The 27,981-nt window shown below is 39.4% G+C and overlaps 1 protein-coding gene across 1 annotated transcript; it reads left to right on the top strand.

The window, feature by feature from the left end:
- Positions 1–3,241: 3,241 nt before the first annotated feature.
- Positions 3,242–8,334, top strand: LOC150084104 (uncharacterized). The gene is made up of 2 exons (XM_090376116.1): positions 3,242–3,943; positions 8,248–8,334. Exons 1-2 carry the CDS (start codon positions 3,242–3,244, stop codon positions 8,332–8,334), a joined length of 789 nt encoding a protein of 262 aa, XP_090232242.1.
- Positions 8,335–27,981: the final 19,647 nt, after the last annotated feature.

The raw sequence follows: 27,981 nt of genomic DNA, 5'->3' as shown, positions 1-27,981 counted from the left end.
AATGTATGCAGTGGCTATCGGTGTAAATGGCTCGCCTCTCCTCTGATTTCCTTTAACATATTTCTCTATAATCCTCCGGGGGTAACCACATTTTGCAAGATCCGTCGCGACCCGTTCATACTCTAATTTTCTATCATCGGAGGCACTGCAATGTGATTTTGCTCTTTCAACTAAAGCTCTTACCACACTGTTCCTATGATGGTTGGTTTGGGCTGAGCTGTAATGCGTATACTGCCCTTTACACATGGACTTCCTAAACACCCTAGTCCTCAGCTGTCGACCTTCTCTACAGACCAACACATCTAGGAACGGCAAAACTCCTCCTTCTTCCACCTCCGATGTAAATTGTATGAATGGGGAGAAGCCATTTAAGCTGTTCAACACTTGATCCTCACTCCCCTTCCGAATGATTGAAAACGTATCATCCACATACCTTTTCCAGGGGCGCATAGGGAGAACACTAGCATTAAATATTCTGGCCTCGAGCTCCTCCATAGCTAAATTAGCTATAATTGCGCTGATGGGGGAGCCCATGGCTGCACCATTAACCTGTTTATACATAGTATTATCAAATACCATAGTGGTACTTGAGAGGCATAACTCTATTCCTTTCTCAATATCCTCTAGCTTTAGCTGTGTTCTAGTACTTAGGGTGGTGTCCCTCTGTAATGCCAAGCGTGCACACCACACCCCATGATCAATCGGAATACATGTAAATAGCGATTTCACGTCGAAGGAAATCATGATCTCATTTTCTTCTATGGGTTGGCTTCTAATAAACTGCACAAAGTCTTTACTATCTTTAATACTGTATTCTGAAAGTCCCACTAGTGGGGATAACAATTTGGCTAAGAAACCAGAAAGTGCATAGGTTGGACTGCCTATAAATGAGACTATGGGTCTAAGTGGCACATCCACTTTGTGAATTTTAGGCAAGCCATAAAATCTTGGCATTTGGCTACCTGTAGCGCGCAACATCCAATACTGTTCCTTAGAAATTTTGTTGGACTTAAGCCAACCCTGTACCATACCGTTCACTTGGCGTTCCAAACTAAGAAGAGGACTTTTCTGAATAACTTTATAAGTCATCTGATCTTCCAATAAACACAACGCTTTACTTCTATACGCTTCCTTATCAAGAACCACAGTTGCTCTACCCTTGTCCGCGGGTAGGACTACGATGCTATCATCCTGTTTAAGGCTTCTTAGCGCAATTCTTTGCTTCACATTAAGATTGGAGGGGGCATCCTTAGCTTGACTCAGGATCGCTGCTACTTTTACTCGAACTTCATTAGCTGTAGCTTCGGGAAGTTTGCTTATAGCCCTTTCCACGCCCATAGCTACTTCTGCAACGGGTAATCTGGGCGGCACCATGGCAAATTCCGGTCCTAAATTTAGAACCTCCAATTGCTCCTTAGTTAATTGTTTATTGCTCATATTCACCACAAAATTCTTGGTGGTGCTATCACCACTGCCCCTAGGCTTGGATCGTTCTTTAAGCTTGTCAAACTTCCCCATTTGTCTCCGTCTATAACTGTCCGAAATTCGTTTTGCTTTAGCTGTTACTACACTAACCACTCCTGCTAAGTGTATCGGAGACAACTTATCACTTAACTTATCCAAGCACTGCCTTTTACCTCTCCTAATGTGGTATAAATCATTATGTAATTTTCCGATCCATATATTAAGGATCTTCCTTTGATACCACTTGGTAATGTTAAATACTCGTTCATCCTCAAAGGGTAGCTTTGTTTGAAAGCCTCGTGGAATGAGATTATGCGTCTTGCATCGATGGGCAAACCTCAAATGTTGTTCATGTTTCGCCTCCCTAACACTATGCCTCTGAAATTCTCTGACGCACTGCACAAATGGACGGCCATAACATCGAAATAATTCTCCAAACAGGCCTCTGCGGTTGGGTATATCCATACTGTTTTTTGAGTCTTTTTTCACCAACCTTGCGTAGAATTAAAACACCAGGGAAACTAAACTTTTGATAACTGATTTATAATAAGTCAAAATAATAAATAAATAAATAAATAATAATATATAAATAATCAATTTACATCGGAGGTGGAAGAAGGAGGAGTTTTGCCGTTCCTAGATGTGTTGGTCTGTAGAGAAGGTCGACAGCTGAGGACTAGGGTGTTTAGGAAGTCCATGTGTAAAGGGCAGTATACGCATTACAGCTCAGCCCAAACCAACCATCATAGGAACAGTGTGGTAAGAGCTTTAGTTGAAAGAGCAAAATCACATTGCAGTGCCTCCGATGATAGAAAATTAGAGTATGAACGGGTCGCGACGGATCTTGCAAAATGTGGTTACCCCCGGAGGATTATAGAGAAATATGTTAAAGGAAATCAGAGGAGAGGCGAGCCATTTACACCGATAGCCCCTGCATACATTCCCTACTACCCGGGTTTGACTGATCATATTGCTAGAATACTAAGAAAGTACCAGACGCGTTGTGTGCAGCTTCCAGGACGGAGGCTGCGCACAATCGTGTCTCAGGTTAAAGACCCCATTAAAAAAGAGAACACTAGTGGGGTCGTATATAGCATTAGATGCCCGGATTGTGGGGAGTGTTATGTAGGGGAAACAAAACGCCGTCTTAAAGATCGTTTGGGGGAACACACTAAGGCAATAAGAAATGCGGAATATGGCAAGTCCGCCGTGGCCGAGCATTTTTGGGAGAAACAACACCAGATCTCCCCGGACGATGCTATCATCACCGATCGGGCGCATAAGTTCTGGGACCGTAAGTGGCTCGAGAGTTTGCGGATTTGTTCTACCATTAACATAAATAGGGATAGAGGCACGCGGATTCATCCCATCTTTGAGACCACTATCCTCAAAAGGGATGAACGATTCCGTGTGGCTTCCACTCGAGCCACTTCCAGTTCCACAACGCGAGAGAACGAAGCACACGAGAATGGAAACACGTGAGGAGTACCGTTAGCCTGCTGATATTTAAAGTTGTACTGCATAGCAAGGTTTACCGCTGAAGAAGAAGGCTGAGCCTTTGAAAGCTACGGTTTTTATCGTTTTAATCAGTATATTTTATGCATTTTATTGATTGTAATGTAGCAGATTTTAATAATTTATATGTAGAGTTTATTATAAAGTTAAATTTGTTGTAGATGCGGGTATTTTGACTTATTATAAATCAGTTATCAAAAGTTTAGTTTCCCTGGTGTTTTAATTCTACGCAAGGTTGGTGAAAAAAGACTCAAAAAACAGTATGGATATACCCAACCGCAGAGGCCTGTTTGGAGAATTATTTCGATGTTATGGCCGTCCATTTGTGCAGTGCGTCAGAGAATTTCAGAGGCATAGTGTTAGGGAGGCGAAACATGAACAACATTTGAGGTTTGCCCATCGATGCAAGACGCATAATCTCATTCCACGAGGCTTTCAAACAAAGCTACCCTTTGAGGATGAACGAGTTTTTAACATTACCAAGTGGTATCAAAGGAAGATCCTTAATATATGGATCGGAAAATTACATAATGATTTATACCACATTAGGAGAGGTAAAAGGCAGTGCTTGGATAAGTTAAGTGATAAGTTGTCTCCGATACACTTAGCAGGAGTGGTTAGTGTAGTAACAGCTAAAGCAAAACGAATTTCGGACAGTTATAGACGGAGACAAATGGGGAAGTTTGACAAGCTTAAAGAACGATCCAAGCCTAGGGGCAGTGGTGATAGCACCACCAAGAATTTTGTGGTGAATATGAGCAATAAACAATTAACTAAGGAGCAATTGGAGGTTCTAAATTTAGGACCGGAATTTGCCATGGTGCCGCCCAGATTACCCGTTGCAGAAGTAGCTATGGGCGTGGAAAGGGCTATAAGCAAACTTCCCGAAGCTACAGCTAATGAAGTTCGAGTAAAAGTAGCAGCGATCCTGAGTCAAGCTAAGGATGCCCCCTCCAATCTTAATGTGAAGCAAAGAATTGCGCTAAGAAGCCTTAAACAGGATGATAGCATCGTAGTCCTACCCGCGGACAAGGGTAGAGCAACTGTGGTTCTTGATAAGGAAGCGTATAGAAGTAAAGCGTTGTGTTTATTGGAAGATCAGATGACTTATAAAGTTATTCAGAAAAGTCCTCTTCTTAGTTTGGAACGCCAAGTGAACGGTATGGTACAGGGTTGGCTTAAGTCCAACAAAATTTCTAAGGAACAGTATTGGATGTTGCGCGCTACAGGTAGCCAAATGCCAAGATTTTATGGCTTGCCTAAAATTCACAAAGTGGATGTGCCACTTAGACCCATAGTCTCATTTATAGGCAGTCCAACCTATGCACTTTCTGGTTTCTTAGCCAAATTGTTATCCCCACTAGTGGGACTTTCAGAATACAGTATTAAAGATAGTAAAGACTTTGTGCAGTTTATTAGAAGCCAACCCATAGAAGAAAATGAGATCATGATTTCCTTCGACGTGAAATCGCTATTTACATGTATTCCGATTGATCATGGGGTGTGGTGTGCACGCTTGGCATTACAGAGGGACACCACCCTAAGTACTAGAACACAGCTAAAGCTAGAGGATATTGAGAAAGGAATAGAGTTATGCCTCTCAAGTACCACTATGGTATTTGATAATACTATGTATAAACAGGTTAATGGTGCAGCCATGGGCTCCCCCATCAGCGCAATTATAGCTAATTTAGCTATGGAGGAGCTCGAGGCCAGAATATTTAATGCTAGTGTTCTCCCTATGCGCCCCTGGAAAAGGTATGTGGATGATACGTTTTCAATCATTCGGAAGGGGAGTGAGGATCAAGTGTTGAACAGCTTAAATGGCTTCTCCCCATTCATACAATTTACATCGGAGGTGGAAGAAGGAGGAGTTTTGCCGTTCCTAGATGTGTTGGTCTGTAGAGAAGGTCGACAGCTGAGGACTAGGGTGTTTAGGAAGTCCATGTGTAAAGGGCAGTATACGCATTACAGCTCAGCCCAAACCAACCATCATAGGAACAGTGTGGTAAGAGCTTTAGTTGAAAGAGCAAAATCACATTGCAGTGCCTCCGATGATAGAAAATTAGAGTATGAACGGGTCGCGACGGATCTTGCAAAATGTGGTTACCCCCGGAGGATTATAGAGAAATATGTTAAAGGAAATCAGAGGAGAGGCGAGCCATTTACACCGATAGCCACTGCATACATTCCCTACTACCCGGGTTTGACTGATCATATTGCTAGAATACTAAGAAAGTACCAGACGCGTTGTGTGCAGCTTCCAGGACGGAGGCTGCGCACAATCGTGTCTCAGGTTAAAGACCCCATTAAAAAAGAGAACACTAGTGGGGTCGTAAATAGCATTAGATGCCCGGATTGTGGGGAGTGTTATGTAGGGGAAACAAAACGCCGTCTTAAAGATCGTTTGGGGGAACACACTAAGGCAATAAGAAATGCGGAATATGGCAAGTCCGCCGTGGCCGAGCATTTTTGGGAGAAACAACACCAGATCTCCCCGGACGATGCTATCATCACCGATCGGGCGCATAAGTTCTGGGACCGTAAGTGGCTCGAGAGTTTGCGGATTTGTTCTACCATTAACATAAATAGGGATAGAGGCACGCGGATTCATCCCATCTTTGAGACCACTATCCTCAAAAGGGATGAACGATTCCGTGTGGCTTCCACTCGAGCCACTTCCAGTTCCACAACGCGAGAGAACGAAGCACACGAGAATGGAAACACGTGAGGAGTACCGTTAGCCTGCTGATATTTAAAGTTGTACTGCATAGCAAGGTTTACCGCTGAAGAAGAAGGCTGAGCCTTTGAAAGCTACGGTTTTTATCGTTTTAATCAGTATATTTTATGCATTTTATTGATTGTAATGTAGCAGATTTTAATAATTTATATGTAGAGTTTATTATAAAGTTAAATTTGTTGTAGATGCGGGTATTTTGACTTATTATAAATCAGTTATCAAAAGTTTAGTTTCCCTGGTGTTTTAATTCTACGCAAGGTTGGTGAAAAAAAACTCAAAAAACAGTAAGAAGACTGCTGTTCGCCATCAAGATGGCCATCGGTAAAATTACACAGCCAAACTTTTGGGATCACTGCTCTCGGCGCATTCCATCCCTCTCCGGTCTTCAGTACAGCTGCTAGCAAACCATAACTGGCTAATACTAACCGGAAGATTCCTGCCAAAGCAAATGCTGCTCTCCCTGCAAGCCATCGACGTGGACCTCCTATAAGTGGTCAACAATGAAAAATACAGGAAGCGAATCCTCGTCGAACTGAAAATGTAGAACTGTGTTTTGTTGCCTTCCAATAATCTGATGCAACATATATTTCTCTCATGTATATCTCTTTTCTAAATATGTATTGTAAACCCCTGGCACCACCACGCCATGACGGAACTAATTGTATGTATGTCTGTTGGACACTGCAACCTTACAATATTATCCTCGAACCACTATTTTAAGCAAAGACTGTTCCAATAATATTAGAATAAGAATTGCTGAATCATTGGAGCTTTATCATCATATTGGAAGGTGTAATGGCCGCTTCCAGATAATTTTCACAGCAGAGGTTACTCAGAATTGTCCAGAACTTCAGCGTAAGACGCATAAACCCTAGTTCCATGCACTGGACTAATGAACCCAGTCGATACCATGAGAAACATTCTCCAGACCATGAAACTGCCTTCTCATATTCATTTACTACATATTCTGCAGGCATATTCCATACTCAAACATACACAGACGGGAAGAGTATACAGCTATACTCATTGCTTCACAAGACCGATTTCATTGATCCACAGTGTAGGTTCGTTGTGACTTGCAAAATGCCAATAGATTCTGCTTAATCTGTGTTTTTACTTGTAACATGCTTTTACAACCAACAAAAAAAAATAATAATAAATAAAATGCAAGCTTCATTCACAAATTCCCTCGAATAATTTATCTAAACATTCTTTAAATTTATTCAACCTACTCATTTTCTGAATAACAGATGGAAGTTTGTTCCAACAATCAATTATTCTTTATGGAAATTCCCATACGTCCATCCTTTTCCAAATTAAATTTATGCAGCGTGGTGCGAATGTCAGCTGACAAAGAGAGTAAAGAAACTATTAGCATTTTTGACATATACCTTTCAAAGGCATATAATTCAGCAAGATCTCCACGCATGTGTTTCCAGTTTCCAGGGATCATCATTTACAGAATCCCAGTATTTCTTGATAAGAATATTGTTTTGTGTTCCAACTAACTTTGTTGCCGTTCTCCTCACGCTGTCAAACAGGCACACCTCTTTCCCAAAATAGGACTTCCTCACCTGAATTCAATATACTCAAGATGCGGCATAAGCATTGCCTTATACAATGGGGTAGTCGTCTTCTTGTCCCTAACAGATACTGTTAACTTTTCCTTAAAGCATTATTGCTCCAGTTCATGCAAAAATACTATATGTGGTATATTAACAGATGTCAATACAATTATTTGCATAAACTTCTTTCGTGATGAACTCAGAGTAGCTAACCAGACTGATCAGGTATGACTCCAGTTAACAAATCCAGTTTTCGGAATCACCAAACACTGCCACAATTGCATCAGCAAATTTCCTTGCACCTCTTCTATTCAATAATGAACCTTGTTCTATTCAAATATATGCCATCTCTTTGGCCCTTGCGGGTGATATAGTTGCTATAATCATTGTCGTCCCCACACCAGCTGGAAAAGACCCGAGTCTGCATTCCTCATTGAGAAGAGAAATATTTTTGGAACTTTTTCACAACGTGGTTGAGTTAGTCGGTCTTAAACGGGGGTAGCATAATTTTTTCTAGCAAATCCACCACTGGACACACGCAATTTACAAACATATTATATACTGCGCAATATGGCCCTCAGTGCTGATGTGCATGGAGCACTACGAACACTAATCAACCTCTATAAAAACAGTCTCTTCCTGTTATCAAGCACGGACAATGTTGCAAATGATTCCACCTCATGAACTTTGCGCAATCTGTCCAGGACCAAAGATTTAAAAGGTATCTCGTTGGTCTCTTGCATCACTGATATGTTGGTCATCAACATATCTTTGATGCAAGAGACCAACAGAAACTAGATAGCTTTTGCAGTGTAACAGAAACGCTACAGTAAAAATAACCCATATTAGGGATACCCAAAAGCTACCCCATCTATCGCGGGAATTATATCCATAAATTGCATGGGTCCACTGATCGGTTTCCCTTTTTTTCTTTTTCTTCTTTTTTATTTTGCCACTCCATAGCTGAGTTTCTCGGTGTCAGGAGAGAGCAAAACGGTTCTCACCATCCGGTCTAGTTTTTTGTACAACGAAAAAGAAAACGAAAAATAAAACAAAAAAAACAGGCAAACCGATCGGAAAACACGCACAATTTATAGATATAATAGACACGGGTAGATGAGGTAATTCTTGAGTAGCCCTGCTATGATAGGCTTTTGTGATGATGCTGATCTATGTAAAATGGGCAAAAGGCTAGAAAGGAATCTGATACTATGTTTGGGCAATGTTTGTTTGTGTTGATTAGTTATGTCTGTTCATTTTTCTACCAGGAAGCAGCGATTATCAGGAAAGCCATCTTTTGGGACTCGTCTGGGCTACGAGGTAGTTTTTAGGAGCATTAGCAACAAGGCCATATTGCTCCGTGGATATGCGGTGTTCATTCCTTGACCTTTCCGCATCCTCCATATTTGGTGGCTCACGGGCTCGAACTCAGGTCTAATCAAGAAGCGTGTGCTACGCACTGCTGCTCCTGCCCACCTGGCTACGGAGGCGCCAACGCGCCACGAGGTGGTGGAACGAAAATATTTTGTAACAGTCCGTATCGGAATAAATCCTGAACCTGTAGGTGGTTGTGCAAGACATGGGTGCCAGCAAATCTCGTACCATCGAGATTTGCTGGCATCCAAACCGATGGTACCAATAAAAAAAAATAAATAAAATAAAACTAAATATATAATTTAAAAAATAATAATAATAAAATGATAAAAACGACTGGAACAACAGTGCAACATGAGAAGCATTTCTGAATGTACAACTTTTTGCATCTTTTCACGGATGGGTAGTTTATCCAGGGATTCCACTCCTCAAGAAGTTATGGTTACAGTATGATGCTGAACAGTAACGCTGGACAACGGAGGATTGGCAAGCCTTTGACTGGTTTGACAGTTGCTCGTTCCTGCTTTCCAGTTGACGGGAAATTTTTTTTTTTTTTTTTTTTTGATTTGGTAGTTGTTGGCGCATCGGCTTCTGTGGCCATATTGCACCTCCCAAGGTTTTTGCAGTACTTTGATCCAAGCCCGAGGTGGGAATCGAACCCGCGACCTTTGGGTTGCCGGGCAGGTACTTTACCCACTCGGCTAGCCCGGTCGGCTTGACGGGAAATGCTGAATATGAGAAACATCATGAGTATATGGACCAATCCTGCCAGCTGTCAACACTGCAGCTATAGGCTTGTGTTGGTGGCCACTAGCCTACAGCTGCAGTGTACAATCGCTGTGTAAAATGCTGGGAATGTTTACTTTGTTAACTTTGTGTACATTGTACTTTTATAAGTTGCGGTTTACTTTGAAATTTATTTTGACAAAGAGCATCCCTTCATGGCTGCAGTGTATCCATCTACAAATGAGTTCGTCTAACAAGATAATGAACCATGTTATAAGACCAGAATTATACAAATCTGGTTAGAGCAGCACAATAATTAATTCAACCTAGAGTAGCAACGGGCATTCAGTATAATGCGTCACCATAGTTGGGCTCTTTTGGGATGAGGTAGGATGAGTACTTAGGAGGAGAGATCCATAACCAGCCATTTTACATCGACTGTAGAAAACAATTGGATCAGCTTCTTTGAGGCACGCGATGGACATCTCACTAAGTCCATGCCACAAGGAATACATTGTGTTCTGAAAGCTCTAGGAGAAGCTACTTGATATTAGGTTGGTGTACGTAATAAAGTGGCAACTCAATGTACATGCGGTATTCTGAAGAAAGAAATATCGAAAAGGCTTCGATATCATTGAAGTCATTTTACGTGAAATATTTATTAAAATGATATTGATACTTACATAATATCAAACCATTCCCTGCATGGGTGGCCACGATGGATATAAAATCCAAACGAGGATAAAGAAAAGGCTTCTTTCCCAAGCAAGAAGTTCATCCTCCCGTATTTGACGCTGCTCATTGTAATTGTTACATCGTCATGTATAAAGCAGTATCTTTCTTGAAGAGTTCTCGATAAACCGTCATATACGTTGCTTTCGATGGTATCGTCGTTCATATTTTCGCCTATAACTCGCATATCATCATGATTGGCCTCCTAATAAACATGAAAAACAGTAGAAATAAGGGTGAGTTCGTGAAACATTCGAATATTTAAATCACCCAAAAATGAATCTGAGTCTACATAAACTCTTGCTATAAGGAACACGATGTAACTTCACTAAGTTACGTACTTACTTTAAACATAGTATGATATGCGGTGTTTGCTTCTGTACCACAAATTATCTTCTTCTCCCGAACGTTGGCAGCTAAGTCTGCAGTAGTTTCGATGGTCTTCTCTAGTTCCGGCACAGTAAGAAAAGAAAGCAGAGCCCCGCTGTACGCTGCCACCACAACGAATGCAAACATCCACCAGAAATTCACCAAAATTCCAAATGAACGGCAGTGAAACAGTCTTTTGCAAATGCCTGAGGATATAATAATGACATAAGATCATCTCAGTGAGTCTCTTTCTCTCTCTCTCTCTCTCTCTCTCTCTCTATAAAAATAATGAACATTAAAATAATAATACTTCACCACTCTCTTACAAAATAGTTTATTGATATGTTTTTCGGGTAATATTTTATTTATTAAAAAGACTTTTCTTTCTCAGCCTGGACATTATTGAAATTGTATGCATTGAGGGCAATTTGTCATTTGTTACTTTCCGTAGCAGGGACTCCAAATTCATTTTATGTGAATTGCAGCTCTTCAATGTCTTATACTTGTGCGGGAACACGAAGTGCAGAACTTTAATATCGTGTAATGGAGCGGAAATTAGTGATGTAAGTCTGTAAATATCTGTACAGTATTGTGATTAGTGGCGCGGATGCCAGGAAAGCTGGCTGGGTCCGCCTTGTACAATAAATAAAAATTACAAAAATCTCTTCAATTATTGTCTTCTTCATGGTTGTTACCCTTCAGCTTTCAAAGAGACCTATATCTAGATTATAATAACTACCGACCTATTATTATTCCGAATGCTATTGAAAAAAATGTTGAACTCCTCCTTTATAAATACTAAGTTCCTACCTTCACCATATTATCAATAATAATCAGTATGCTTTTCTTCACAGGAAATCAAGTTTCAAATCTGGCCATGTTTTCTCATTTCCAACAAACTGCAGTAATTTGAATAAAGGAAATAAAATTGATTCGCCTTTACTTGATATTCCACGTGTATGTGACCTATCTACACCGATATTCTGCTCTCCAATCTTCCATCTTATGTTCCATGATCCCTTTAATGGATTTGCTTGATTCACCGCTTAGAAATCGGAAACTATCCGAAATAATCGATGGTACTTCATCAAATCTGTTTACGGTTTCGCAAGGTGTTCCTCAAGGCTCATCGTCGAGACTGCTTTTTTTTCTTGTTTACATTAATGATTTGCCAACTTAATTTCAGATAGTGTTGAGTGGAAAATCTATGCAGATGGTATGAAACTTTACGAAGTTGTTTATTAGTCAACCGACAGCTATCAACTACAGTCCTGTCTTGATTCCTTCTCACACTGGCTCAATAACAGTAAAACGTGAATTATATCTCTACCACTCGAATCTGGTCGTCTCTAAGTAATCATAAAATTGGAAAGTCTTTAATTGCAAGTACTGATACATTCAAGGACTTAGGAGTCCTATTTCAATCTGACCTTCATCCCTTTTCCCATGTTGATCACTAATATTTCGGACTTGCAAAATTCTTGTACTAATTAAGCTTTCTTCCTTCATTTTCATGGGTGTCTAAGTAAAAATATTTTTCTACAAGCAGCTTGTAGATAAGTGTTCTGCGTATCATATTGAGATAAACTTCTATTATTCCTTTACAAACATAAATTTTTTGTTTTCAGCTAAGAAATATTATTTCTCGTAAGGCTATAACTAATTCATTACCCTACAACGTAAGAGTATAGCATAATACATATAATTTAAAGTTGACAGCGCAATATACACTGCCCTACCATTAATATCCGGACACTCCTCCGTGGATGGGACAACTGGTTCTATGCCTGCAACTCGTCACAGAATCTGCTATAAATATGCACACTGGGCCTGATATAAATATGCACAATAGACAATTACAAAAGGGCACATGCAAGATGACATGTTCAACAGAATTACCTCAACTGTTCAACAGAATTGATCACCTCAACAAATGCCAGACGCCGATTAACACGGTGTGAGGAGCGCAAATCATGGACTGTGGAGCAGTGGAAAACAGTCCTACGGACAGACGAGCTGAGGTTCACAATCTACTAGTCTGGTGGTCGTTCCTGGGCGTGGCGAATGCGAGGAGAACAGTTCCTTCCTGATTGTATCCTCCCAACAATGAAGTTTTGTGGAGGTAGCGTCATGGTAGGGGGCTCCTTTAATGGTTTGGCTACATCCATTAGCCGTTATCGACAAATACATGAATGGTGTGCAATACTAGGACAATAAATTAGGAGCAATACAATAATGCTCGAGTCGTAACATATTGGTTTGAGAGCATGGGGGTGGAAAAGTTGGATTGGCCAGTCCAGAGTCCTGATCTGAACACTGTCGAGCATCTTTGGGATGCATTGGATCGTCGGGTACGTGCACGTTGAGATTGCCTAAAGAACAATGCCGAACTGGTGGCTGCGTTAAAGGCCAAATGGATTAACATATCACCTGACAGTTATGAAAAGCTGGTTGACAGTATGCCACGAAGATTGAAGGCCGTCATAAAATCAAAAGGTTTCAGCACAAAATATTAAATAACACCATAAAAGCTTTTTATTTGGCTCAAGGCAGGTTTCCGGATATTAATGGTAGGGCATGTACGTACAATAACAATTTTTTTCTTTAGTCCAGCGATACTCCAATAGATAAAGTTTAGAAGAATTTTGAAGGTTTTTCATTAAAAACTTTAATTTCGCGAAGGACAATTTTAATTGTGCTTTAATATTGTTTTCCTTTGTTAAAATATAATGTAGAAATAAGAAATAAATTTTAATGCTTAAAATATTTTCTTTGAATCTTACCTTCGCCCATCAGACTTCCAAATAGCAGCCAGAGTGAACGACACAAGCTGGTTTTTGCAGTGCCATAAAGACGAGATGAAACCAGTAGAATGATATATAAGAATCCAGATACAACGCACATCGAAGTTAATAGAGTAATCCATAACTGAAAAACAAATTAAATTATGGAATTAAAATATAAAATTAATATATTTTAAAGCATTTGTATCAACGATTCTTTCTAAAAAAATTTAAGAAGTACTAATGCTTTATGCAACAGTCTGGGTTTTGAACACAAGTTCAGAATCGCACAATATGTTATATTAATCGATAATCATTTAATCTTTAAGGAAATTAATCTTAAAAACCGTAGACTAAAATATATATATACCTGTTTTGAAAACGGAGCTGCTAAAACAGTAGGCTTCAAGATGAATTTTGGAGCTCGAGTCACAAAAACAGTCCGTCCAAACAAGTCAGGGAAATAACTGTCAGCGACTAAACCTCTGTCATTCGTAATCAGGAATTCGGCACAACTTAAATCAGCTTCCTAGAGATTAAATTTCTTCCAATGATGTTCATTAATTAAGGAAAACATTTTTAATTATAATTGTAAAAACTTATGTAAATAAGCTTTAGAGTAACAATAAAAGTACTAAAAATAATGCGACATTCATAGAAAAGCAGAAATGCAATTTTATTAAGTTTGAATGGAAACTTAATAAATTATTTAATCTGGAAATGATTTTGTAAGACAGAAAGTCTTACAAGTTAAATTAAATATCAATATAATCAAAGAAAGAACGCTAGATAGAGTGATATTGTATACCTTACGAGAAAACACTTAAAGTCACAATTATTTAAGATCATCATCGTCATCAGCCAATTTCAATCCACTGCAGGATGAAGGCCTCTCCAGCAACTTTCCAGTTCCTTCTGTTTTGAGCACTGGCCATCCATTTACTACCTACAAACTCATGAATTTCATCTATCCATCTCCGCCTTTGTCTTCCAGGTTTTCTTCTAGCTCCTCTTGGATACCATTCTGTTATTTTCTTAGTCCATCTGTCATCATGTCTTCGAGCTACGTGTCCTGCCCAAGACCATTTTAGTTCTTTAGTTTTGATAAGAATGTCCTTTACTTGAGTTTGCTGCCTAATCCATGTGTTTCTCTTCTTATCTAACAGTCTGATTCCCAATATAATTCGTTCCATTCTTCGCTGTATAGTTCTCAGCTTCTCTTCCATTCTTTTGGTGAGTGCCCAAGTTTCACTTCCATAAGTCATGGTGGGGAGTATACATTGGTTCATTATTTTACGTTTCAGACAAACTGGGATATTGCTCTTCAGTATGTGACTATATTTCCTGAATGCTATCCATCCAAAATTTATTCTTCTCTTGACTTCCAGCCATTTATCATTATTACAGCTAATAACTTGTCCCAGATAAGTATATGACACCACCTTTCCAATTACTGCTCATTCAGTCACTTGTTATTGTTCATCACTTGGTATACTTGTTCATCATTACTTTTGTTTTAGCCATATTCATCTTTAGTCCAAAATCCTTACTAACTGTGCATAACTGATTAAGATTTTCCTCTAATTCTTTGGGATTGTGGCTTATGACCACAATATCATCTGCAAATCGTAAATGGTTTAGGTACTCTCCGTTCACATTGACTCCTTTCTGCGACCAGTCTAATCTTCTGAAAGCTTCCTCAAGGGCAGCAGTACACAGCTTCGGAGGTATTGTGTCTCCTTGTCGGACTCCTTTCTCAATTTTAAATTTCCTACTGTCTTTGTCTAGTCTAATAAAGGAGGTAGCACTCTCATATATTTCCTTCATAACCAAAAATATGCTGTATGGAGTCAAATACCTTTTCATAATCCACAAATGCCAGGCATAATGGTGTTTTATATTCATTTGCCTTCTCCATTAGCTGTGATATTATGTGAAGGTGATCCATAGTTGAGAATCCTGTCCTAAAGCCAGCTTGCTCTTTCGGTTGATTCTCATCAAGTATTCTTTCTAATCTGTTAGTAATGACCCTTGTGAACAACTTGTAGATGTGGGATAACAAGCTAATTGGTCTATAATTTCGAATTTCTGATTTATCTCCTTTCTTATGCAGCAAAACTATGATTGCATTATTCCACTGCTTAGGCATCACACCTTTTCTAATGCACTTTGTGAAGAGCCTTGCCAGTTTTTTGTGTTATGTCTCTTCCTCCCAATTTTTACAACTCTACAGTAACTTCATCTTCCACCGGGGCTTTCTGATTCTTCATTTTCTTCAATGCATGTTCTACCTCATCAGGAAGAATATCGGGTATGTCATATGTGTTGCTACTTTGCAATCCATCTTCCCCACTGCTGGCATCATTCCCTTGCTCCTTGTATAATTCTCTATAGTAGTCTTCTGCTATTTGAATTATGCCTTCTCTGCTGTTTATAAGTACACCATCGCGCATTCTTCAGTTTCAGTATCATTTGTCTTTCTGTATTACTGCTCATGGCTGCTGATTTAAATCCTTTGTTTTCCCTTAATGCTTGTTCTACTTTTCTTGTGTTAAATCTTCTTATGTCCTCTCTGAGTCTCTTTCTAATGGCTTTGCATAACTCAGTATACTCAATTTTCTCCCTGTCAGTGTTTTTCTTGCTTTTCATTTGTCGTCTTCGGTTCATCATGACAAGTGTTTCTTGACTAATTTTTCCTTCTTTGTATTTCTTTTTTCCTATAGGTTTCTTGGGCTTTATCACTTTCAGAAAGTTGTAATATTTCTCGTTAATATCTTGGTCCTGAGCAGTCTGCAGAAGCTCAAACTTGTTCTTAAGTTCCAGTACATACTGCTTTTTCTCCTCTTCTGTTATCTCAAAGACCTTTGTATTATTTACTTGAGTCAGTTTTTTCCTTTCCTTTCCTACATCTATATCAAGTGTACATCTTACCATTCTGTGATCACTTCCAACATTTACCTTATTCAGGACAGTAACATCATTCACAATATATCTTCTGTTAGTGAGGATGAAGTCGATTTCATTAGTAGTTAATCCATTTGGACTCTTCCATGTCCACTTTCTGTTCACCCTTTTCTTGAAAAAAGTGTTCATTACTGACAGTCCTTGAGATCCTGCAAATTCCACAAGTCTTTCACCTCTTTCATTTCTTTCACCAATTCCAAAATTTCCTATAGTTCCCCTTTCTGCACTGTTTTGTCTTTTTCCAACCTTAGCATTGAAGTCCCCCATAACAATAGTGTAGTGGGTTTTCTGCTAATCTGGAAGACTCTCAATTTCGGTGTACATTTCTTCGACCTCTTCATCATCATGGCTCGATGTTGGTGCATAAATCATTATAATCTTTAGCTTGTACCTCTTAGAAATCTTGAGTATTAGTTTTGACACCCTTGGTGATGTACTTTTGAATTCCAAAATGTTGTTTTTAAAATCTTTATGGACCAGAAACCCAACTCCACCTTCACTCCTTTCACTGTTTCCATTGGTGTACAGCAGATTTCCACTTGATAAACTTATAAGTGATTCATTCCTTCTTCTTGTTTCAGCCAAACCGATGATATTCCAATTCACATTTTCTAATTCCTTTTCCAGCTCTAATATCCTGTCTTCACCGATGAGTGATCTAACGTTATAACCGGCCAAGTTCAGTTTCGATGCATGGCAGCCTGGTCGTACCCAGAGATTCTTAGCACCCTCTGCTTCCACTCTGATCCTCTTGCTGCCGTAAGAGGGAGAGTGAAAGCTGCTGGGGACTGAGGGCCATTCATTTTGTTGTGCTGTGATATGCTGGAGGGTTTGGTCTTTTCCTCTTCATGCTGACCAGGCGTCTTGAAGAGAACCACTCTACACGTTCGTTGCCACCTAAGTGACATAACAGGGCTTACCATCGAGAAGGTGTGCATGAGTGGATTTTAGGGAGACAGGCCAACCGGACTTCTCCTAAATCTTCTGTAATAGAGAGATATTGGATCCATCAGTGTTTTAGGCTGAGTGTCTGATAACACACAGGATACCTGTTCCCCTCTAAGCCCCAATATTTAAGATAGTGGGTCTCAAATTAATGGAATTAAATTAAGTGGAAGCTATGGTTAATGTAAGAGCAAATATACCGTGAAAATAAACATTAGAATGAGATATAAAATCGGCGCCCACTACCCGAAAAGGCAAGCGAAGATAGCGAGATCGAAGCAGTGGGAGGTTGGTGGATAGAAGGGCAGGAGACGAATTGCTCCAGAGATTACAATAGGGGTACCAGCGTGGAGCGGTCCTGGTTTACCGTTAACAGAGCGGGCGTGGGTATTTTATAACAAGGCGAGACGAATCAAGTAAATGGACGCAGATGTTTTCTGGATGGTTCTGGAAAGATTCTGAGCTGCCGGAATTTCCGGTCACCTTACTAGAAAGTTCGAGAAATTTCTGGAAACCGGAAGTCTTCTCTACACGGGAAGGAGCTCGACCTTTTCCTATTGGACGTCACGTGAAATAGGCAAATTTGAATGGAGATTATGATGGGAAGATAGAAATGATTGGTTGAGGAAATGAGGGGCGTTACGAAATTTTGAGAAATAAAAAGGGAAGAGCGCGCGAAAAGAGGTGTGATGGAAGTTTTTGGAGAGGTATATTTTAGAAGGGTTGATGAAAGTTTTTTTTCGGAGAGGTAGGCCCGGGAATCAGTCCCCGGAAGTGATCCACCAGTAGAACCAGTTATGGTGAGTTGACTAAGTTCTGATAGTTTTAGTAAAGTATAGATAAGTTACAGTAAAGGGAACTTTCTCGAGATGGGACATAGAAGTCTGAAACCGCCCGCCGAGAGATATATTTAGGAGGACAGCGAGATAATGCTTACGGAAGAACACCAAACCGTCCTGCAGCGTACAGAAAGAAATAAAGTAAAGGCAAGCGACTCCTATTGAATGATCCGGCAGAGCGAAGAAAGATATGATACCAGGAATGATCGTCAAAGCGAATAGTATCCCTGGAAGATGTTAGCAGTTCCGAAGCTGAAGAAGAGCGATCTCAGACTGAGGGTGGAACCCGATGCAGAGCAGAACGTCAAAGACCAATCCTTGTATTAGCTGAGGAATTCAGCTCACCAGAAGTAAGTGCTTAACGGCATATGTACCATTAGTTAATACAAAAGACTGTAGCTAAAGACAGATAATGGTTAAAGGGAATTCCTTTGGGATGCATATAGTTAATTCAATACTTATTCTATAGATAAGTGCAGAAATGTCATAAGGATTGTTTAAAAAGAGGGTAGTTCATAGTTACGTTTCACCTGCCTAACTTTAATGAATGTAGAATAGAAAAAAAAACTTTTGGAAGGGCTAATCAATAGAGCTGTTAGAGTTGTATGTTAACTTGTATAATGTTACTGGAGTAGAGAAGTGGGGCAATTAGTCGCTAAATGCTGAAATTTACCTGAGAGAATGAAGAAATAAATAAACCAATGTATATTTCATTAACGGGTAATTTGATTGTGTTAGGGTGAGACTAGCCTAGAATAATTTGTAAAGTGGACATTTAATTCCAGAAGAAGAATTGTATTAACCATGAAGAAGAATGTAGTATTGTGCTAGATAAGTATGAATAATAAATAAAATGTCAATTGTATTTAAGAAAGAGTTAAGTTAAACTGATCGTAGGAGAGTGTCAGTGGCCCAATAGTAAGAAGATGATGGATAGGAGAGCCTAATGACCAGGAACGTAATCCATGCCATGTACTATTATCAAGTGAATAATGTGTATGATTTGCTAGATTCTTTTGTTTGTAAAATATGTATAATAAACTAATTGTATTTAACTTAATGCAAATGGTGTTTGGTCATTTCTGAACACACAGCAAAATCCAAAGGAGGAGTGCACTAATATAGAAACTCCCTCAGATCCGGAATTCTTCTGTGAGATAACAAGTCAGATGCAAAGTGGAGTATAGTAAGAATATAAAAAAATAATAAATGAGAAAGGGGATTTTTAAGATAAGGGAGCTTAATAATAAATAATAGTAATTGAAGAAATATAGAAACACAAAAGACAAAGGAAACAAGTAATAAAAATATATAAATTCCACCCCACCCCCACAATTTATCGATGGTTGGGAACATAACCTTCATTGCAAATGTCGCATAGACCTTCCCATTTCGTAAATGGTTACCCATTCCATAGCAAGGTTCTCATAACACAGTTCACAGTGTTAGGAGAACTCCCACGAGACTGTCCATCGTAAAATCTTCACGCTGTAAGATGTAAAATCTTACAAATATATTATTTTATAGAAAAGTGAGATTAGTTTAAAGTAAAACTTATAATAAAGCATATGGGGGAGCGAAACCTTACAAGTCAAGAATATTACTAAGATCTAAGAATTACTAAGAATATTACTGGCAAGGGATTAAATTAGACAACGTCTATACAAGGGGAGCGGTAGGCTGAAAAGCTATTAGCAACCTGGGTACACTTCGACTCCCAGCTCACACAGACAAACCAAAACAATAGAAACAAGTAGCAACTGCTATTAGTAGAAGGTGTTAACTCTGGAAAACAATGGCACGAAGGACCATGCTACTGTCGGGACATTTCTTTAATCGGTGACACCTGGAGAAGAGACAAGGTAGTAAATACGGAACAAATGCTGGGAATTAGATTTAAGACTAGCGTCTGGCTGTCGGTGATGGCAAGTTTTATAGATCGTGGGAAATTAGTCTGCTACAGTATAACTATAAGTGGCTGACTTCAAAGGTACAGACAGCCTGAGAAAGTTTACAAATTTCTTAAAATAAGAAGTTGGATAGAGCACTAAATAGACAGCGTGAACAAGATTAAAATGAGTGAATAAGAACAGAGAGAAAGTTGATAAAATGAGAAAGATTGGTTAAACTGAGAACTAGGGCAGGCTTGACATATGGAGGCAGTACAGAAATTGAGATGAACAAAAAGAGAGAACTGGAGTGGAAAAAGGGTGCATCTGTGAGGTATCTTTTTTTTTAGGTGTTTTTAAAAAGGTGGAGAGACAAAAATAAAGAGAAAGTAAAAAAATGGAGTGATAGAAATCAGCGAAGGCGTAAGTGCTTAGGAAAGGAGGAAGTCCCTTTTGATGAAGGCATCGAGTTCTGATGTCCCAGACAGTAGGAAGCAGATCCTGTATCGAAGCTAACAGGTGATGAAAGCAAAGTGCTAGCCCAATTAGACGCCAAAAAAGGAAGCTTGAAGCCTCCCCGGAAAAGAAAGGAAAAGGATAGAAGTAGGTGAGATATTATTAAGTACTGTAAGTTAACAAGGACTGTTAGTGAAACAGTATAGTGATTAATTAAAAAAAAAAGGGAGTAGCACTAGAAATAAATTGATAGATAAATTATCTCTGAAGTAAATTATATATATATATATATATATATATATATATATATATATATACTAACAGAGTTTAATTAATTAAAAAAGGTTATTGTAAAATGCAAGAGAAACGAAGGATGAGTAATAGATCAAATTGTTGTTCAAATGATTATAATATGTTAGAAGGGTAGTAAGGTTTATATGAGAAGTTTTGATTATGTTTTAAGGATAGATAATTGAATTATATGAGAATCTTTGAATGTTTTAAGGATAGATAATTGAATTATGTGAGCAACTCTGAATATAGTGTTTGTATTGATGAAGAATTGTTGGTTCATCTGAAGACTAAATACAAATAGAGACTTTAGGAAAGTTAAGATTGGTCTTCAGTGTATTGTAACAGAATGGTGAGAACACAGAGTATAATGATGAAAGTAGCATATTGCTTGTTAATATAAGGAACACAATTGTATCCAGAAATAAGTGAAATAGGTATGATGAAGGTGTATAAGTCTTAGGTGTTAGTTAGTTAAGGCAAGAAGGATGAATCAGTGTTTTCATATAATTCTCAACTCAGATTAGCTAGTGAAGGGAAACAGGAATAAGATTAATATATGCAAGGTATCCTTGATTTAACTTTGTATGCATATTACATGTTTTTTATTCAATTGTATATTATTTTGTATATATATATGTAAATAAACTTTGTTGCTTATTAATTTGTGAGTTTGTTATTCCTGAACACTCAGCCTTTCCGAAGGGAATTATACATAATTGAGAAGTTCCCTTGAATCTGGAATTCTCCTGTGAAGTAAAATCAGATGTGTACATGGGGGTGTAAGAAATAGAGGTCTATATAGTTATAAGGGAACAACAGAACAATAAGAAATATTTAATAAAGCATTAAATATTTCTATTATACATTATTAAAATATTATTATACATATATTATACATATTCAAAATTTACTTATTTACTTACTATTATACATATTCAAAATAAAATTTAAAGAAGAGTAAAGACATATGTATATATTCACGAAACAAAATATTTCACCCCCCACAACGCATTATGGCTTCAAATCTATGGACTTGACATCTGATAGATGATGCTTTTGACAATTAACACATTCATCCATTGACACTAGTCATAAATAAATAAGAGGAGCCACACTACTTTTTCAATGCTAAAGGAAATATCCAGAAAAGACACTGAAATTAATGACCAGGTAGAAGTAAACTGCTCTTTGGTGGTAGCAAACTGGTGGATGATTTTGACCAGTCACAGAATATCCTGTACGTATTTCCTTGCCATATACAGAGCAGCATGCCATGAACTTTGAAGGAGGAGTTGCAGTCGAAAGACTTTTGATAATAAGGCATGCTCTCGATTGGTGTTGCGCAAGGAAAACTGAATCTACACTATGAATCGAAATAAATCTTTCCTGGTAAGAAGCATGTCTGAAAGATGCTTTTTACTGGGTGTTGTGTCACATGTGAGAGTAGTAGTAATAGCAGTAGGGTTTTTTTTTAGGAGCATTGCTGAATAAGGCCATATTTTTCTTTCTATACTGTCTGTAAATTGATTTGGTTCTGTGGTCGATTTTCTGTTTGCTGGACAAAAAGGCCTAATTTCCAGGAGGAAATACCATGCTGCTCTCGCCTAAGACAGAATAATCAGCCACGTTGCCGAAAAAAAAGCCCATAAAAATTCCCCACACCATCGACCCGACTCGAACTCAGGTCTTTATAACCCGGTGGGAGAAAGCGGCAATTCTACCAATTGTGCTACCCACGAGTGACATTTGATTCAATTGAATAAAGTCAGAGGAATTGGTACTTAGAACTCTAGATAGGTCAAGATGGCTCTTATCCTTAGTGGAGCGTACGAATGTTTAAAGAGACGAGGAGGTAGTGCGGAGCAAAATGCCACAGGTTTTTCTCTCAGAAATTAGTTGAAGTTTTTCCATGGTATGTTGAATTCTTTTTCACGGTACTCGTTTTGCAAAGTAGTCCAGCGAGATCTTAATTTGATTCAAACATACCTGTTTTCTTCATAATTATGTGTTCGCTTTTGAAAAGGAAATAAAATTTGCACGATCATCCTTTCGAAAGTGCTGTAATTTTCAAAATTCAAGGCTAAGATTTCTTATGAAAATTAGACTCCATAGAAGGATAGATCGCCAAATTTGGAACTCTGGAACAGAACATTTTATTTTGAATTCAGAAAAATTTTGTTGTGAGAAAAAAGACCAACGGCACTATATTTCAAAGTCTTTTACATTTTCGTTAGTAAGAGCTTCATTCTGATTTTATTAGGATTATTTTTAAGGTTAGATAAGACCCCTCATGGATAGCACAGCTTGTACAATCGCCGTCCTCCCTGCGTGGAAAAGACCTGAGATCCAGTCCCATTGACGACATGAGGAATTTTTACCGGCCTTTTTCACAACGTGGCTAAGTTCGTCGGTCTGAGGTGAGGGTGGCATGGTTTTTCCTCCCCCGAAACTCGGGTTTGTTGTGTAGTTCACAGAAAACCGACCACAGAACACACGCAATTTAGAGACAGTATTTACAGAGCAATAGGGCCTAATTCGCCAATGCTCCGAAAACCTTTCTACAACTAAAACAACTGCTAGATAAGGAAAATTAATAAGAATACATTACCTGCCTATAGATCATTCCCAGCATTCCTGTTACATTTGTTTCAGCAAGACGTCCCCACTCTCCATCACTGGGAATGAGGATCTGATACCTGCAAGAAAAGATTGTTGAATTGTTCAAATGATGCATTATTATTTACAATAGGGTCCTTCAAAAGAAGTGCAATAATTTTGTGCGGTTTTCACCTACTTGTCATTGACTACGTCACGCCTAATAGTAACGTACGCATTGAGCTCAAATGAGTGGACTGATGACATATACACTCAGTGATCGTTGAATTGTTGTTGTTTTTGATGTTGTTGTTATTGTGGTTTAATGGCACATAAACTGCTACGGCTATAATGTGCCCATTAATTTGTTATATAAAGAGATGAGAAATTTCCAAAAGTCAGAAAACATTCTGAAATCAGAACTGATTAAAAAGCCCGGTTTGCCTGAGCAAGTTAAAAAATTCAGAAATATTTTCCTTATCATCAATGAGATTTTCAAGAGTTATTGGTTTACGAAGATGGACAGTGATAGCAAGGTTGAAGTTCTGTCTTGTTTATAGTAGGGGAAGTCAATGAGAATATGTTTCACAGTCAGAGTTATCGAACAATGTGGACACTGTGGTGGATCATCTCCAGTGAAAAAATATAGATGGTTGTTACCTATCCTTGCCATTGAAAGGACTACTTCTTCTCGCCTTGATCTACGGACATTAGAATGCCAAATGTTTGGATCCTCTTTGAACTGCAAGAGATTATTATTAGTCTGAGAGTGTTAGAGGGATGTCCATTCTGATAGGCATGCAGCATTAATGATCAATGTATAGTCTTATGCTGGAACACGGATATTGGTTATCTGCGGTGGATGGATTTTTCGCAACTTTATCGGCCAGTTCATTGTCCAAAATACCAGAATGGGCCGGAATCAAACAGAAAGTGACCCGTTTATGGCGTTCTTCAATCTGCAGTAATAATCTTCTAATCTAATTTATAACAGGGTGAACTTTATCTGAGGAACAACACAATGCCTTGATTGAGCTGAAGGAATCAATATAAATAACAGCTTTTAAAGAACAGTCAGAACAGAGATTTTCTAAGGCTAGTTTAATTGCATATAATTCCGCTGAGAATATACTGAATTCAGATAGGAGGAACACTGAAATAATGGTATTCGGAAACACTGCGGCTGCTCCAACGTTTGAATAAGATTTATACCCATCTGTATAAATTGGGGAAAAATCCGTTTATCGTTGCGTCTGAACTGCATGAAGTTATTTGATAGTGGATGCTGGTAAAACACTCTTTTCCCATTGGCAGAGTTGAGTGTCACAGAGCTGTATAGGAGGAGGATCCCATGGTGGTTGAATGCAAGTTTCTATCTGTTGCACGGAATGGATGGAAACATTCCAAACCTGCATCAGTTCAAGAAGGGGAAGACCAGCTGGTTTCACTATGCTAGGTTTACTACTGTAGTGGTTTTCTAACGGTGGATTGAAAAGGCATGACTGAATGGGATGTGACGCACAACTTTGTATATTAACAGCATACTTCAGTAACAGTGCTTTCCTAAGAAAACTTAGTGTGGGCTTGTGAGCATCCATGTAGAGACTGTGTACTGGCGATGTTCTGAATGCACCAAGTGCAATTCTAAACGGATTGTGTTGAACTGGATCAAGCCAGCGCAATACACTCGCCCTAGCAGAATCGTGGATGTCAGCTCCATAATCCAGACGTGATCTGATTAAAGCCCTGTATAGACAAAGCAAGGCCGTACGATTGCACCACATGTTTGGGTGGATATAGCGCTGAGTACGTTCAACTGCTTTAGACGTATATTTTTAATATGCTCTAAGAAGTTTAATTTATTGCCTAGGATTAAACCTAGAAATCGGATCTTATTAGTGAGTGGGATAGATATATTAGGGATTTGAATTTCAGGATCCAGGTGAAACTTTTGTTGTCTACAGAAATGGGTAGCAACTGTTTTCTGCTGCGACAGGCGATAGCCGTTGAGGCTGGCCCATTGCTGTATTTCATTAAGAGATATTTGAAGCTGTCTTTCAATAGATCTCATGTTTTGGGAATGGCGGGAGATAGAAAAGTCATCTGCATAAAGGTAAGTTTATACTGTATTTGAAAGTTGTTTAGTGATGGAATCTAAACAACTCCCAGTTTAGAGTGGCATTCAAACAGACGTATCACGGACCAAATTCACAGATCCATCCTCCTAACTATCACTCGCGCTTGCCGCACGGTGAGCACCCACGCCCTGCAAGTGCTCGCAGGCACTCTCCCGCTGGACCTAGAAATCATACAACGCGGCCTACTATAGTACCTAGACAAAGGCACCCCACAGACTTTTCTGGGGTTCACTATTGACCTAGCCAGCAACAGAAATGTGGAAAAGAAGCGGATACAAACTCACCTGCAGCAGGCATGGCAGAAAAGGTGGAGCAACTCTCAAAAGGGAGAGATCACAAAGAAATTTCTACCCAATATTGAACAAAACTACCCAACCTCACCCAACTGGTTCTCCCCAGGTCTACAAGCAACGTACCTCTTAACTGGACACGGAGCTATTAATGCCAAACTGTCTCTACTTGGGATTCAGGTTGATCCAACTTGCACTTGCGGGGGGCTGGAGAGCTGGCAGCACCTAATGTATGACTGCAGGCTCTATGAAGACCTACGTGGTGTTTTACTCACCAGAATCCACTACTTACCACAGGGACAAGAACATCACCTCCTAGACACGAAGGAGGAGTATCAAGCCTTCTCGGATTATGCACAGGCACTGTTCACGAGGAGGAGGACGAGGAGAAACCAAATGGCCGCAGCCCACAACCCACTACCATTATAACCAAAGAACATCTGCTCTTCAGCTCACCGGGCTCCCTTCCCTGGTGCCTTTCTACCCCCTCCCCTGCGCCGGTGGTGGGACGGTCCCCCAGGCGCCCCCTACTTTCTCCTGGTGAGGCACGGGCATGCCTCACTGACTTCTGGGGTTGCCTACTCTATCATCCCCATATTTCTGCCTTAACTCCCCCAGCCTTCAGTCTCCCACCCACTCTATCTTTATGCTAGCGAATGTCCCACACACAAAAACTTAATTATGTCAAAATTCCCGTTCGCCCATTCTTTCGGCTTTTATTATGCAAGCATTATCCCCCCTCACCTAACGATCATCAAACCGACGATGATGGATATATGTCTCTGTCTGTACGTACGTGCATATAAAAGAGCGCGCGCGTTTTTTTTTTTTTTTTTTTTTTAGGTCCTAGCCTCTGAAATCTCAGGAAATTAGGTGGCAGGACCTGCCAGAGTGAAACTAAAACTACTGGGTTCCTGGTCTGCCTCCACGGGGCGAAGGTGGGGCAACGTTGGGCCTCAGCAGGGGTCCAGCGGCTAAACGACCAGATGAACAACGGTACACGACATCACACAGATACAAAGCCCACACACTTTTAAATCTCTGGCATTTCCCAGTGAACTGGTACACCCACAATGAAAGCAACACGGAGATGGGGGAAACCCCTGGTGCCGTCTGACACTAAATACACCTTACACCTTTAGAGTGGCATTCAGTACTGATCCCTGAGGAACACCTTCTTCTTGAATAAGCCTTGTAGAAAGCGCATGATGGATGATCGAACTTGAAATGATCTAGTATGTAGAAAATTCTTCACAAATATAGGAAGGTTGCCCTGTAGACCAAGAGAAGAGAGTAGGGATCTCTAAGTATGTCATGCCGCCAGGTGGTGTCAACGGCCTTTTCTATATCTATAGAAACGATTACTAGGTGTTCGCGTTTAACAAAGGTATTACAAATAGTAAATTCGGCCATAACCATAAGATCCAAGCATGAGCTGTTTTGACGAAAGCCATGTTGAGTACGGCCCATTATCCGTTCTGAATCTATCTATGATCCGGGCGAGTCTACTGTGGACAATTTTTTTCAAGGATTTGTCTAAGACAGCTGGATAGAGACATCGGTCTGTAGCTATGGGGGTTGTTGGATCTTTTCCAGGTTTTAGGAAAGCCAAAACAGTAGAATTATGCAAAGAAGCTGGAAAAAATATTTTCTAAAAAAATACTGTTGTAAAAGACCAGAAGGAGACGAAAAGCTTTTTCATCAAGGTGTTGTAGCATAATATAATAGATCCCATCTGGTCCAGCAGCACCATTGTGGGCTGTTCTAATAGCATGCAAGAGTTCAGAATATTGCAGAGGTTTGTTATGTGGCAGAAGACGGGCAGTTTTAAAGTTAATATAATGCTGTTCTGATGTGTTTTTAATTCGCTGAAAAGATGTAGTATAAGCTAATGCTGCTGAGATTTCAGCAAATGAATTGCCCAAAGCATTAGCTATATCCAAAGGATTACATAGCTCTTGCTCGCAAACAGTTCTTTCTACTCCACACTGGCGCTGGCAAGGATAGAATGGGCCCAGAAGAAGACGAAGAAACGGTTAGCGAGATTAGGGCCCCTAGTCCTGCTGCAGACACAGCCTGATATAGGCATGGTGCTTACGATGTTGGAAATCCAACGAAATTGGACTTTTTCTTATTCGTTAATCCTGTCATTCTGACGTTCTTCTGATGCCACAAGAGTCCAGAAGAAGTTATTCGAAGTATTCTAGTGTAGAAAGGTAATACGATACTCCTAGAATCTTCCTAACTTCCTGTACCCATTATTGCCAACTTGCTTACTAGTTAATAAAAAAAACAGAACTAGG

Source organism: Mastigoproctus giganteus, chromosome 6, assembly GCF_048544385.1.
Source record: "Mastigoproctus giganteus isolate SK-2022 chromosome 6, ASM4854438v1, whole genome shotgun sequence".
In the NCBI taxonomy this organism is placed as follows: Eukaryota; Metazoa; Arthropoda; class Arachnida; order Uropygi; family Thelyphonidae; genus Mastigoproctus; species Mastigoproctus giganteus.
The sequence above is the reverse complement of the archived record's forward strand: the minus strand, read 5'-3'. Positions and strand labels throughout refer to the sequence as shown.

What these genes read in the sequence shown, in the direction of transcription:
- LOC150084104 (XM_090376116.1), top strand. Translation starts at nt 3,242, where the DNA reads ATGGATATACCCAACCGCAGAGGCCTGTTTGGAGAATTATTTCGATGT. An exon ending in ATGCCCCCTCCAATCTTAAT is followed by an intron (nt 3,944 to 8,247) that starts GTGAAGCAAAGA and finishes GCCACTCCATAG; the next exon opens with CTGAGTTTCTCGGTGTCAGG.